This window comes from Pongo pygmaeus, chromosome 2 (assembly GCF_028885625.2).
Source record: "Pongo pygmaeus isolate AG05252 chromosome 2, NHGRI_mPonPyg2-v2.0_pri, whole genome shotgun sequence".
NCBI lineage: Eukaryota > Metazoa > Chordata > Mammalia > Primates > Hominidae > Pongo > Pongo pygmaeus.
In genome coordinates, this window is record NC_085930.1 from 104,102,192 (window position 1) to 104,114,259 (window position 12,068).

At 46.4% G+C, this 12,068-nt stretch overlaps 1 protein-coding gene across 8 annotated transcripts in view; it reads right to left on the reverse strand.

Moving 5' to 3' along the window:
- The window catches only part of DAG1 (dystroglycan 1), a 71,122-nt gene that overhangs the window by 13,894 nt on the left and 45,160 nt on the right, over positions 1–12,068 (reverse strand). For all 8 annotated transcript variants that reach the window (XM_054481662.1, XM_054481663.2, XM_063661138.1 and 5 more), the window contains one exon: positions 10,759–11,159. In XM_054481662.1, coding sequence (XP_054337637.1) covers positions 10,759–11,043 — 285 coding nt within the window. In that variant the 5' untranslated portion in view covers positions 11,044–11,159. The remainder of the gene's footprint in view (positions 1–10,758; positions 11,160–12,068) is intronic.

Genomic DNA, 12,068 nt, shown 5'->3' on the forward strand with positions numbered 1-12,068 from the left:
AAAAACACAAAAATTAGCTAGGTGTGGTGGTCCCAGCTACTCAGGAGGCTAAGGTGGGAAGACTGCTTGAGCCTGGGGAAGTCAAGGCTGCAGTGAGCTATGATTGCGCCACTGCACCTTGGCCTGGGTGACAGAGCAAGACCTGTCTCAAAAAAACAAAAATGGCCGGGCGTGGTGGCACATGCCTGTAATCCCAGCACTTTGGGAGGCCAAGGCGGGTGGATTACGAGGTCAGGAGATCGAGTCTATCCTGGCTAACATGGTGAAACCCTGTCTCTACTAAAAATACAAAAAAAATTAGCCAGGTGTGGTGACGGGTGCCTGTAGTCCCAGCTACTCGGGAGGCTGAGGCAGGAGAATGGCGTGAACCCAGGAGGTGGAGCTTGCAGTGAGCCAAGATCACGCCACTGCACTCCAGCCTGGGCGACAGAGCAAGACTCCATCTCAAAAAACAACAACAACAACAAAAACAAACAAGCAAAAAAAACAAAAAAAACACCATGAAACTCAAGCAAAGTCTCTCACTCCAAGCCAGTACCATTCCACACCTGAAGAAAGAGCAAATGGGTGGAGGAGCTTCTATTACTTAGTTCTCATAAAAGCAGGTTTCCTCCCATAGTCTGAGTCAGTTATGCATAGCTGAAAAACAAAACTGAAGAATTAGGCTCTCTCTAGGGCCAAATGATTATAATTGGCTTATGAAAGCAAGAAAACACAAGCTTTATCATTCAGGGCCCACAAGATGATGTCTTATCCATGCAGGAGTTGCAGGACTTAGAAATGGCAAGCAAAGACTCTAGACAGATGTACGAGCACTTTCACAGCTGATGATGGCCAGTAAAGAGGGATCCTAAGAATAACATAATCGAGAAACTGATTTGGTGAGCATTCCTTCTTACTACAAATCTTTTGGAGGGAACTTTGGGCCTTTGTGGTGGCACCTTCCACCAATACCTCTGGACATGTCAGCCCTTAAGGTGCGGGCCGGGCCCTTCCCCATGTCCCCCAACAGATCCATTTCAAAGTGATACAGATTGCTGCCCTGTGACATCCCAATGCTGGACCCTGTAGAGGCCTGCCTTGGCAAAGTCCCTGCCTTCCTTCAGACCTGGTCATCAATTCCTGACCTTTCAGCTCCCTCATCCCTAGTCAGGCTGCAGAGCTGGGCCAACCTGCAGCCATCTATGGCTGGGTACCATAGACAACACCCTGGAGGCACTCCCACATGAGGCAGTCAAGTCCTCCTCATTGCAAGCCGACTGTGTGTCCTCTGCTCAGGGAAGCAGGAGATGGACCCTCTGATGGAGTATTAGCCTTGGTGCTGACTCACACTCAGGGTTATCCTGTGTCTGTGCCATGGACTAAGACAATGAGCTAAATCTGCTCTGTGGCCTTCTGCTAATGAGGAACATGGGCAGTCACATGGCTGTGCTAGAGGGAGATGGCACAGACCAACAGGAAGATCCTCTAGCTTAAGGTCAGAGAGCCAGGCCTTTATCCCCACCTGAGGTAAAAAATCATGAGGGAAGTTAAGTACATGTGGCCTTAGCAGAGCCACACCCACAAGAGATTATCATTGGTCCTGCTGTTAGACATGCAAACCTCAAAGCAGAACCTGGCCCCTGCCACAAACACCAACGCCACAGGATTAATACTGAACACACCGTTCAGCCCAGTCAATGCCCTTCTGGTCTGAGCTACAAAGCATTTTATCTCATGTTCACTGTTCTCATCTAAAAACAAAAATTAGTCTTTTTCCCCAAAAAAGTAAAGGGCAGCTTAACACAGTTAGAGCCACTAATAAAATCTTCAGAATCAGTCCTTCAATCTGGAGCTCTGACATCATCTATTTTACTTTGTCATGTTCTCTTTCAGTCTTTGTCAGTGATTTTTTTAAACATAGAAGCCTATATTTTCACTAAGTATTTGCGTTGATGAGTCTGGGCAAATGCCATTCTGACAGCCCACTCCCAAGGATGCCTTCCATCGCCAACCCGCACTTCCCAGTGTGCTTTGTTCACAAGGGGTCCATTCAGAAATGGGGAACACCCACTCGAGGCAGGAAGAAACTGCAGTTCATCTCACACAGGCGGGGTTGCCACAAAGCTCTCAAGCATCCAAAGAAATGCTCCTTTCATGAACTCCCCTTCCTAGCCAAAGAGAGTGCCCATTGTTCTCAGGGGAACAATTGGGGGACCGTGCCAGCAGCTGAGAGCACAGTCCCAGAAAGGGCTGCTCCCAGCCTGCCAACATCTTGGGCTGAGGGAAGGTCCACATTGTCTGCAGGCAAGAAGGCTAAAGGGAAGCAGGGATGAAAAGCCATCCTTGCAGGCTCTACCACAATGAGACATCTGAGGGGCAGCCTGGGCATTTCATGAAATGTAAAGATGTCTCTCCATGACCACCTTTGAGGAGAGGTTAGAACATCTCCTGGCATATAATCACATTTCTCAGCCAGTCCCACACTCAAGTCAGAGGAGAGGTGCCTGCAGGGATCCAGCACCAAACCCAAGGGAGACAAGAGTGGCTCATACTGTGGCCATCCCAGGACAGGCCAGGATCCACTGAGTGAAGGCCAGGTTGGCTTCTGTGGGACCCATCCCCACAGACCCTGATAAGGAGAAAGGGTCCTCTCAGCTCCAAAAGTAGCTGTGAGAGCCAAGGACAGTCAAGAGCTGGGCTGAGCTTTGTATACAGGCATCTAGTCTGATTCAAGGGAGCAAACATCAAGACTATCTGCTTTAGGGTTTCCTAAGGCCACAAGAGAGGAGACAGGGGCCCCATGGCACAGGTCTCTCAAAAAAGCTATGCTGGCCATCAGCACCTCAAGGCAGCCCACAGCCCCTTCTCACACGTCTGGTCAAAGCAGTCCATGTGTGAGTTAAGCTGGGGTCAATAACAGAATACCAATTCTCAAGGCAGAACTGGAGACAGCATTGGTTAAGCAACAAGTGCTGGCCAGGCTGACTGGACAAGGGCTGTCAGAACATGAAGGAGTGTCAGGTGTGGGGCAGCGCAGAAGAGCCAGGATCTTGGGGCTATACCCTCTGGGTAGGCAGGTCCCTTCTTTATTCTCCTGACCCTGCAGACTGACTTGTAAAGTATACACCAATATAAAATGTAGCGAAGCACTTGCTTCAGGCGCTTTGTTGGGTATATCAACAGACTGACACCAGGCAGCACAACCTCCTGAAATAAAGTAACCAGAAGCCCACACAGGTCAGGCTAGGCTTTTCAGGCAGTCAACACAGCTCACTTAGAACGAGAACTTAATTTTCTAGCCCTTCAACAGACCAGCATCTAAGTGTGCTATAAACACTGGATTATTCTACCGTCAACCCCCATGCATATCCCCTAACCAGTCAGCAAGTATGACAACTATGCCATCTAATCTCACCAGGTCTTGGGACAGACCATGCAGATCACGTTCCACCTGAGTCTTCATTTGGCAACTCAGCCCTGCCCAAATAGACCAACCCTCATCTGGACATCCCACATGGGGCTTAGGAGGAAGCAGGCCAGGCTCAGTACCTCTTACCTCAGTTCTTCGCCAGCTGCTTCTTCCTCTGATACTTGGGGAAGAAAGCCTTTGAAAAGCCCCTTACGGACCCATTTCTCTCTCCATTTACCTTCACTCAAATTGACAACCCTGCCACATGTGGGCACTGGCCTCTCTCTGCTGAGGAGCCCAACTCCATGTGCTCCCAACAACTTCTCAAATTCCCCACATGGAGCTCTGCAACCCACCACTGTCCCACATGTCTTCCCGTTGTTGCTCCACCTCTGTTAATGCTTTATCACATAGCAAGCCTTTAATTAGGCATCTACTTCGAAACAGGTCCTATGCCAAGTATCTAGAACCCCACACAGGGAACAATGATAGCTTACCAGCCAGACATCACCTTTCACTCAGACTCTCCTTTCACTTTCACCAAGGTTGGCCCTGATCTTCCAAACCTGTTGTCCTGCAGCCTTCATTCCAAAAGCCAGAACTGTAAACCAGCCACTCACTTAGCAATCAGTTTTGGGCCCCATGATAGGTCAGCTTCTGCTCTGGCTCAAAGATGCCCTCATGCATGGCAGGTTGTACAAACCCGTCTCATCACATGTGACACCACCCATGTCAAGGCATACCCAGTGTGTCTCTCTCTTCCACAGCCCTGCAGTGTCAGAGGTGAGAGGCAGGGTAACAGACAACTACGAGGGAAGTCTTCTAAAACTGACTAGAAGAAAGCATTAAATTATAATTCCAAAGCATGCTGACACACAAAATAAACACAGGTCAGTTACCTGAAGATAAGACCTTATATACTACAGGCTCAAGAAGCCTCTTGGGGGCCGGGTGCAGTGGCTCTCTCCTGTAATCCCAGCACTTTGGGAGGCCGAGGCGGGCGGATCACAAGGTCAGGAGATCGAGACCATCCTGGCTAACACAGTGAAACCCCGTCTCTACTAAAAATACAAAAAATTAGCCGGGCGTGGTAGCAGGCACCTGTAGTCCCAGCTACTCAGGAGGCTGAGGCAGGAGAATGGCATGAACCTGGGAGACAGAGGATGCAGTGAGCCGAGATAGCGCCACTGCATTCCAGCCTGGGCGACAGAGCTAGACTCCATCTCAATTTCAAAAAAAAAAAAAAAAAAAAAGGCCTCTTGGGTGCTCCCTACAAACTAACTCTGTCCCTACAAGCTACGTGCACTGGGATAAGTCACTTAGCTACCACTTTGTCATCTAAAAATGGAGCCACACTATCTGCTGAACGGCTCACAGAAGCAAGGAAATCCCAGTGGCAATGAACTCACCTAGCACCCAGATCTGAACCCCCAATAACATTCACCACAAAAAGGAATCAGGCTCCTTGAAGAAATGGCTGAGGGAGGGTGAATACAAGACAGGCCTGGAGCATCTTATCCCAGAAAGTTAAGGAAGCACTCAAATGATTGACAGGGGCATATCACAAGAATACAGGAACCAACTTAAAGGGGCTCCCAATGGTCAAATCTGTGACAATTTGAACACCACAATAATTAAGATGAGCAATAAACTATTGAATATTAGGAAACAGTGAGTTTGTACTAAGAATGAATCAATAAACACACAGTCAAGAGTTAGAGGGACAGGGTGGGGCCACTTTCCAATGTGAAAATACAACAAGAAGTCATTTGAAAGTGTGTGTGTCACAGGGCCTGAGGCCTCAAAACACGGCAAGGCCATAGTACACTGTGGGGCAGCAGGTGAGCTTAGTCTCTTGCTGCCCCAACACAGGCTAGCATTTCTCCCTGCATACAGCAAGGCAGGCTTTGATAATCCAAAACAGGTTTGCAGGTGCTAAATGGGTCCTCATTCCCTTTGCCAGCCTACAAACATTTGAGGGCCTACTATATGATGGAAGGCAAACATGATTAACAAAAAACAAGAATTTCAAGTACAGAAATCTGCTAAGAAGATGACAGAGAGTTTTGTGGGAAAGCTGCTTTTACCAGGGTGGAAGGAAAGGGCTCCAACAGATGATGTCCAAGTTGAGCCTGAAAGATATGGCTATACCCATGACAAAAGAAGAAAGAATCAAAAGCTTGGGGTGGACCCTAAGCTAGGTGTGTTCACTGGGCAGAAAAGGACCAGTGTGGCTAGGACAAAGTATACAAAGAAAAAGATGTGGGAGAGGAGGTCACAGGCCAGATCATATGGGGTTCGATTCTTGGTGCAGCTCAGTAAAAAGGGATTTTGAATAGATTTAAGCTTTAGAAAGATAAAGACATCTCTTGACTCAATATGGAGAACAAATTGAGAGGTCAGGAACAAAGGCAGGGGGAGCCTAGGAAGAGGTAAGCAAGCAGTAGCTTGGATGAAGGGCAGTACCAGTGGGCCCAAGATATGACTGGGGTTGCCTCAACAAGCATCCTTAGGACCAATATCTGAAATGTTCCTCAGACACTCAAGAATAGTGGGCAGGCTGGGCGTGATGGTCATGTCTATAATCCTAGCACTTTGGGAGGCTGAGGCAGTAGAATCACTTGAGCCTAGGAGTTCAAGACCGGCCTGGGCAACAAAGTGAGACCCATCTCTACAAAAAAATTTAAAAATTACCTGGGTGTGGTGGCGCACACCTATAGTCCCAGTTACTTGGAAGGCTGAGGTGAGAGGATTGCTTAAGCCAGGAGGTGGAGGCTGCAGTGAGCCATGATAGCGCCACTGCACTCCAGCCTGGGCAACAGAGCAAGACCCTGTCTCCAAAAAAAAAAAAAAACCAAGAATATTAGGCAGCCATTAAAAGTTACATTCCCACATAACATTTAATGACTACAGGTAAAAAAAATACTCAAGCTACAGTGAATGAAAAATGTTAAAAAAAAAAAAAAATAGGCCTGGTACAGTGGCTCATTCCTGTAATCCCAGCACGTTGGGAGGCCGAGGCAGGCAGATCACCTGAGGTCAAGAGTTTGATACCAGCCTGGCCAACATGGTGAAACCCCGTCTCTACTAAAAATACAAAATGTGGGCTGGGCAAGGTGGCTCACCCCTGTAATCCCAGCACTTTGGGAGGCCGAGGTGGGTGGATCACGAGGTCAGGAGTTCAAGACCAGTCTGGCCAATATGATGAAACCCTAGCCGGGCGTGGTGGCGCATGCCTGTAGTCCCAGCTATTCAGGAGGCTGAGGCAGAAGAATAGCTTGAACCCAGGAGGTGGAGGTTGCACTGAGCTGAGATCACGCCACTGCATTCCAGCCTGGGTGAAAGAGCAAGATTCCATCTCAAAAAGAGTGTGTGTGTGTGTGTGTGTGTGCGCGCCAGGAGTGGTGGCACAAGCCTATAGTCTCAGCTACTCAGGAGGCTGAGGCAGGAGAGTCGCTTGAACCCGGGAGGTGGAGGTTGCAGTAGGCCAAGATCACACCATTGCACTCCATCCCGGGCAACAAGAGCGAAACTCCATCCCCCCAAAAAAACACAAAAATTAGCCAGGTGTGGTAGCGCATGCCTGTAGTCCCAGCTACTCGGGAGACAGAGGCAGAAGAATCATTTGAACCCGGGAGGTGGAGGTTGCAGTGAGCCGAGATTGTGCCGCTGCACTCCAGCCTGGGCAACAAAGTGAGACTCTGTCTCAAAAAAAAAGGTTAAAAAATATATCCACTATGATCCTAGGTCTGTCTAATATGTTAAGATGTCTGTGTGTGTATGTGGCATGAACATCTCTTGATGAGCATAGAAAACGGTAGAGGACTTCACTCTGAATGGTAGAAACCACAGATTTTCTTTTTCCCTTTCTATATTTTCCACAATGTACATTTATGCATCATTATTATAATAAGAAAAAAAAATTCCTTTAATATAAAGACTTTCTAAATCCTGCTTTACAGATGCAGAAACCAAAGCTCTAGGAACAAGATCAGGCTTTCTGACCTTCTGACTCCCCAACCCATATAATCCTGGTGGTTAAGACCGGAATGAAGAGTCACACATATTCATCTGTTTTCCTACAAGCTCATCAGCTACTAAATGGTCTGCTTTCCACAGATAAATATGCTCAGATAAAATCCTGTTTTCTCAGTAAAATCTCTTCGCCCCCCCTGGTAAATAAGCCTGTTAAACATCTCTCTGCCAAATACAACAAATATCTAGTTTGCTGTATCAGTTCAAGGCACTTCTGGCCAAGATTAATCCATGTAAAACATTCCAATGGCTACTGGAACAAAGGCAACCAATGCAGGGTATGGATATTCAGGATTAAATCTGAAGCTAGGCAAGAAATGTACCTTCCAGAGCCACCACTCTGTATCTACTGGTCAGATTAGCATCTGGCTTGCTGGGATATTACAAAGATTACAAGGAAACTTTATGCAAACACATTGCAAACTAGGAAGAGCTCTGTGAACTGCTACATGTGAGCTGCTACATGGGCCAAGATCTTCAGAAATACGGTTGCCCCAGAGACCACAAGGTCACTCTGAGAACAAGCCATGGCTTAAAAAGAAGGTGACCAACAGGGAAAAGGAGGCGAGCACAAGAAGGGAGCAGGTTGAAGGGGAGGTCCACCCAGATTCAGGGAAAAGGGCACAGACTCACCTCTGCAAGGGAAGAGTGGCATAGAACGTGTGGCCATTTCTAATCTAGAAGCCTGGGGCTTACGGGTCAGGGGGGCAAGCTGGTAAACACCCATCAGAGCCTATGTGTGCTCTGACCAATGGAGTAAAATGGAAGTGTTGCTGTGCAAGTTCTGGGCCTTAAGAGATTGGGCAGCTTCCTTTCCTATTTCTTGAAATATCTGATCTTAAAATCCAGCTATCGTGCTTTGAGGACACCTAAGCAGCCCATGGAGAGGTCTACATGAAGAAGAACCAAGGACAATGACCAACAGCCCCAGCTAAGCTCCCTGTCAACAGGCAGCATCAACTTGCCAGCCATGAATGAGCCAACTTAGAAGTGAATTCCCCAGCCCCAGGTGAATCACTCTACCTAGTACCATGTGAAACAGAGATAAGGTTCCTTCTCTCTGAATTCCTGGCCAAAAAATGTTGAGCAAAACAAGCTGGTTCAGTTAAACCACTGTTTTGGTGGTTTAAACACACCAACAGAAAGCCAGAACACTAAATGTATGTAGAAGTCTGAATGCAGAGAACATACAGAAAATACCTAACAAAGTATAGGTCTTAGAATACTTTTAGTTCACATGTAGGCCACACCTCTAGAGAAGGAATGCTGTAGGGCAGGAACCGGAAGTTTGAGACCAGCCTGGGGGACAGAGTAAGACCCTATCTAAAAAAATTTTTTTGTAACTAATTTTTGTATTTTTTGTAGAGTTGGGGTTTCACCATGTTGCCCAGGCTGGTCTCAAACTCCTGGGCTCAAGCAATCTGCCTCCCTCAGCCTCTCAAAGTGCTAGGATTACAAGTGTAAGTCATCACGCCCAAACTAAAAAAAAATTTTTTTTAATTAGCTGGGTGTTGCCAGGCTAAGGCAGACAGATCACCCGAGATAAGGAGTTTGAGACCAGCCTGGCCAACATGGTGAAACCCTGTCTCTACCAAAAATACAAAAATTAGCCGGGCATGGTGGTGCACGCCTGTAATCCCAAATACTCAGGATGCTGAGGCAGGAGAATCACTTGAATCTGGGAGGTGGAGGTTGCAGTGTGCTGAGATTGTGTCATTGCATTCCAGCTTGGGTGACAGAGAGAGACTCCATCTCAATATTAATTAATTAAAATAAATTAAAATTTAAAAATTAGCTGGGCGTGGTGACGTGTGCCTGTAATCCTAGCTACTGAGGAGGCTGAGGCAGGAGAATCACTTGAACCCAGGAAGCGGAGGTTGCAGTGAGCCAAGACTGTGCCACTGCACTCCAGCCTGGACGACAAGAGCGAAACTCCATCTCAAAAATAAATAAATAAATAAATTAGCTGGGTGTGGTGGTGCACACCTGTAGTCCCAGCTACTTGGGAGGCTGAAGAGGGAAGAAGGCTTAAGCCTGGGAGGTTAAGGCTGCAGTGAGCCATGGCTGTACCACTGCACTCCAGCCTGGACAACAGAGCAAGACCCTGTCTCAAAAAAAAAAAAAAATTGTAAAAGAATACTTCTTATGAAATTCAAAAATCTGTTTCAAGTCAGAATGGGACTATAAGTGTAAAAAATTTAAAAAGAAAAAGTATCCACAGTAAAGTTTTATTGCCCATTCATTTACATATCGTAAAGGCTACTTTAACACTACACAGGCAGAGTCGAGGAGTTCTGACAGAAACCATATGGCCTGCAAAACCTAAAATATTTACTGTCTGGAGCTTGGTGCAGTGGTGCATGCCTGCAATCCCAGCACTTTGGGAGGCCAAGGCAGGAAGATGGCTTGAGCTCAGGAGTTCAAGACTAGCTTGAACATGACAAAACCCCATCTCTACAAAAAGTACAAAAATTAGCCAGGTGTGCTGGTATGTGCTTACAGTCCCAGCTACTTGGGAGGCTGAGGTGGGAGATCACTTGAGCCTGGGAGGTCAAGGCTACAGTGAGCCATGATCATGCCAGTGCACTCCAGCTTGGGTGAAGTGTGCTGACTTCTGCTCTAGAAGATGTTCATAACTTGAGGGGTACATCCCACCCACCTGTCCATGAAACAAACTCATTCAGGATCTAGGGGAAATTCCATGGTTCCACAAACTCAGACAGAGAGATGGTGCTTCATCACACAAAAGCTTCCTATTTCACCTGATTTCTATCCTGGGTCAACCAAGACACTCTTCTCTACACAGGTCTCAGATTCCATTGTTCTCTGGATGGCTTCTCCAAAGGATATGGTGCAAGGCTGAAGTTTGGGTACTAATTTTGGTTCTTAAGTGATCAATTACATTAGCAAACATACATCAGCAAATTAGAGCAGAACTCCTATATTTATTTATATCTTACTTTGAAAAGTAAGTTCAAAGCATAAAAGTCCTATATTTCTTGGTTTAACTCTTTGTTTTACGAAAGGTAACCTTTCCCTATACATGTGACAGACCTTTCCAACAAATCCCTAAATCAGTGTTCAGTAGAACTTCCAGAGTAAAGACTATTACATGGTTATGCCCTCAGAATAGGAACAAGAATAAAGTTTAGGATGCTATTCCAAGTATACAGGGATTCTCTTATGAACATCAGTGGCTGTCCCTCTTCTAAGGGGGTACTGGAAGAACTGAGCTCAGAATTGGTGGAGCTTAGACTTGAAAAGGAAAAGCCACCAAAACTAAAATGGAAGATGAGAACTCTTCCTCATTTATGCTTTATATCCAGTCTCACCTTGATGATGTCTCCACTGGAGGCAATCAAATCTGTTGGAATGGTCACTCGAAATGAGCGCCCGATGACAGCCGTGCCATCAGGAATGCCAACCACTGTGGGAACAGCCTCGTGGAGGTCTGAGAGCACTGAGTGCATGGATGCCTCAAGCTGGTTTTCCCAGTCCCTGACAGCCTCTGAGGGTTCACTGGGCCAGTGGGACTGAGCCACAGCCACAGAGAGCAGGAGGAGAAAGGTCCTCCCCCAGAGGGGGAGCAGCAGCGAGAGGCCCACAGACATCCTCATCCCAGGCCCAAGTTTGCTCAAGTCGATAGTCTTGCTAAGTAAGGAAGCAAGTGACTTGGTCCCAGAGCTGGGTTCTCACCCTCTGCACACCTGCTCCATCCCGGAGCACACAGAGCCTGAAAAAAAAAAGAAAAGCAGATTCAGACTTGAGCAATTCCAGTGGTTCAGTCACATACTATCCTCCAGGAGCTACTGTCAAAAACATCTACCCCGAGTTGGATCAAGCCTTTTACCCCCATGCTCTCTTATACAGAAGCCAACAGTTTCATGCAACTCCTTAGCACTGGAAATGTGGCTGGTCCATTAAATATAAAATATACATCGGATTTTGAAAACTTCATAAAAAAGGAATGTAAAATGCCTCATTAATACTTTTAAAATACTGATTGCAAACTGAAATGATATGTATTAGTAATATTCTGAATAGTCAGATATATTCAGTAAAATATATTAAGTAAACAATAAGTATTAACAAAGAATAAATAATAAAGAAATGTATTAAATAGGACGGGCACCGTGGCTCATGCCTATAATCCTGGCACCTTGGGAGACTAGGGCGGGTGGATGACTTGAGGTAAGGAGTTTGAAACCAGCCTGGCCAACATGGTAAAATCCCATCTCTACTAAAAATAAGAAAATTAGCCGGGCATGGTGGTGGGTGCCTGTAATCCCAGCTAATCAGGAAGCTGAGGCAAGAGAATCACTTGAACCCGGGAGGTGGAGGTTGCAGTGAGCCGAGATAGTGCTACTGCACTCCAGCCTGGGTAACAGAGTGAGACTCCACCTCAAAAAAAAAAAAAAGTATTAAGTAAAATATATGATTGAAATTAATTTAATCTGCTTTTTTTCATGTGGCTACCAGGAAAATTTAAGTGACATATGTGGCTCATGTTATATTTCTGTTGGGTGGCACTGCTTTAGACCTAACTTCCAATTTACAGGAAATATGGGAGCCATGCAAAGAAAATCACACAAATCTAGAATGTGGGATCTTCTGCAAAACAACTGGCCTGGTCTCTCCAAAT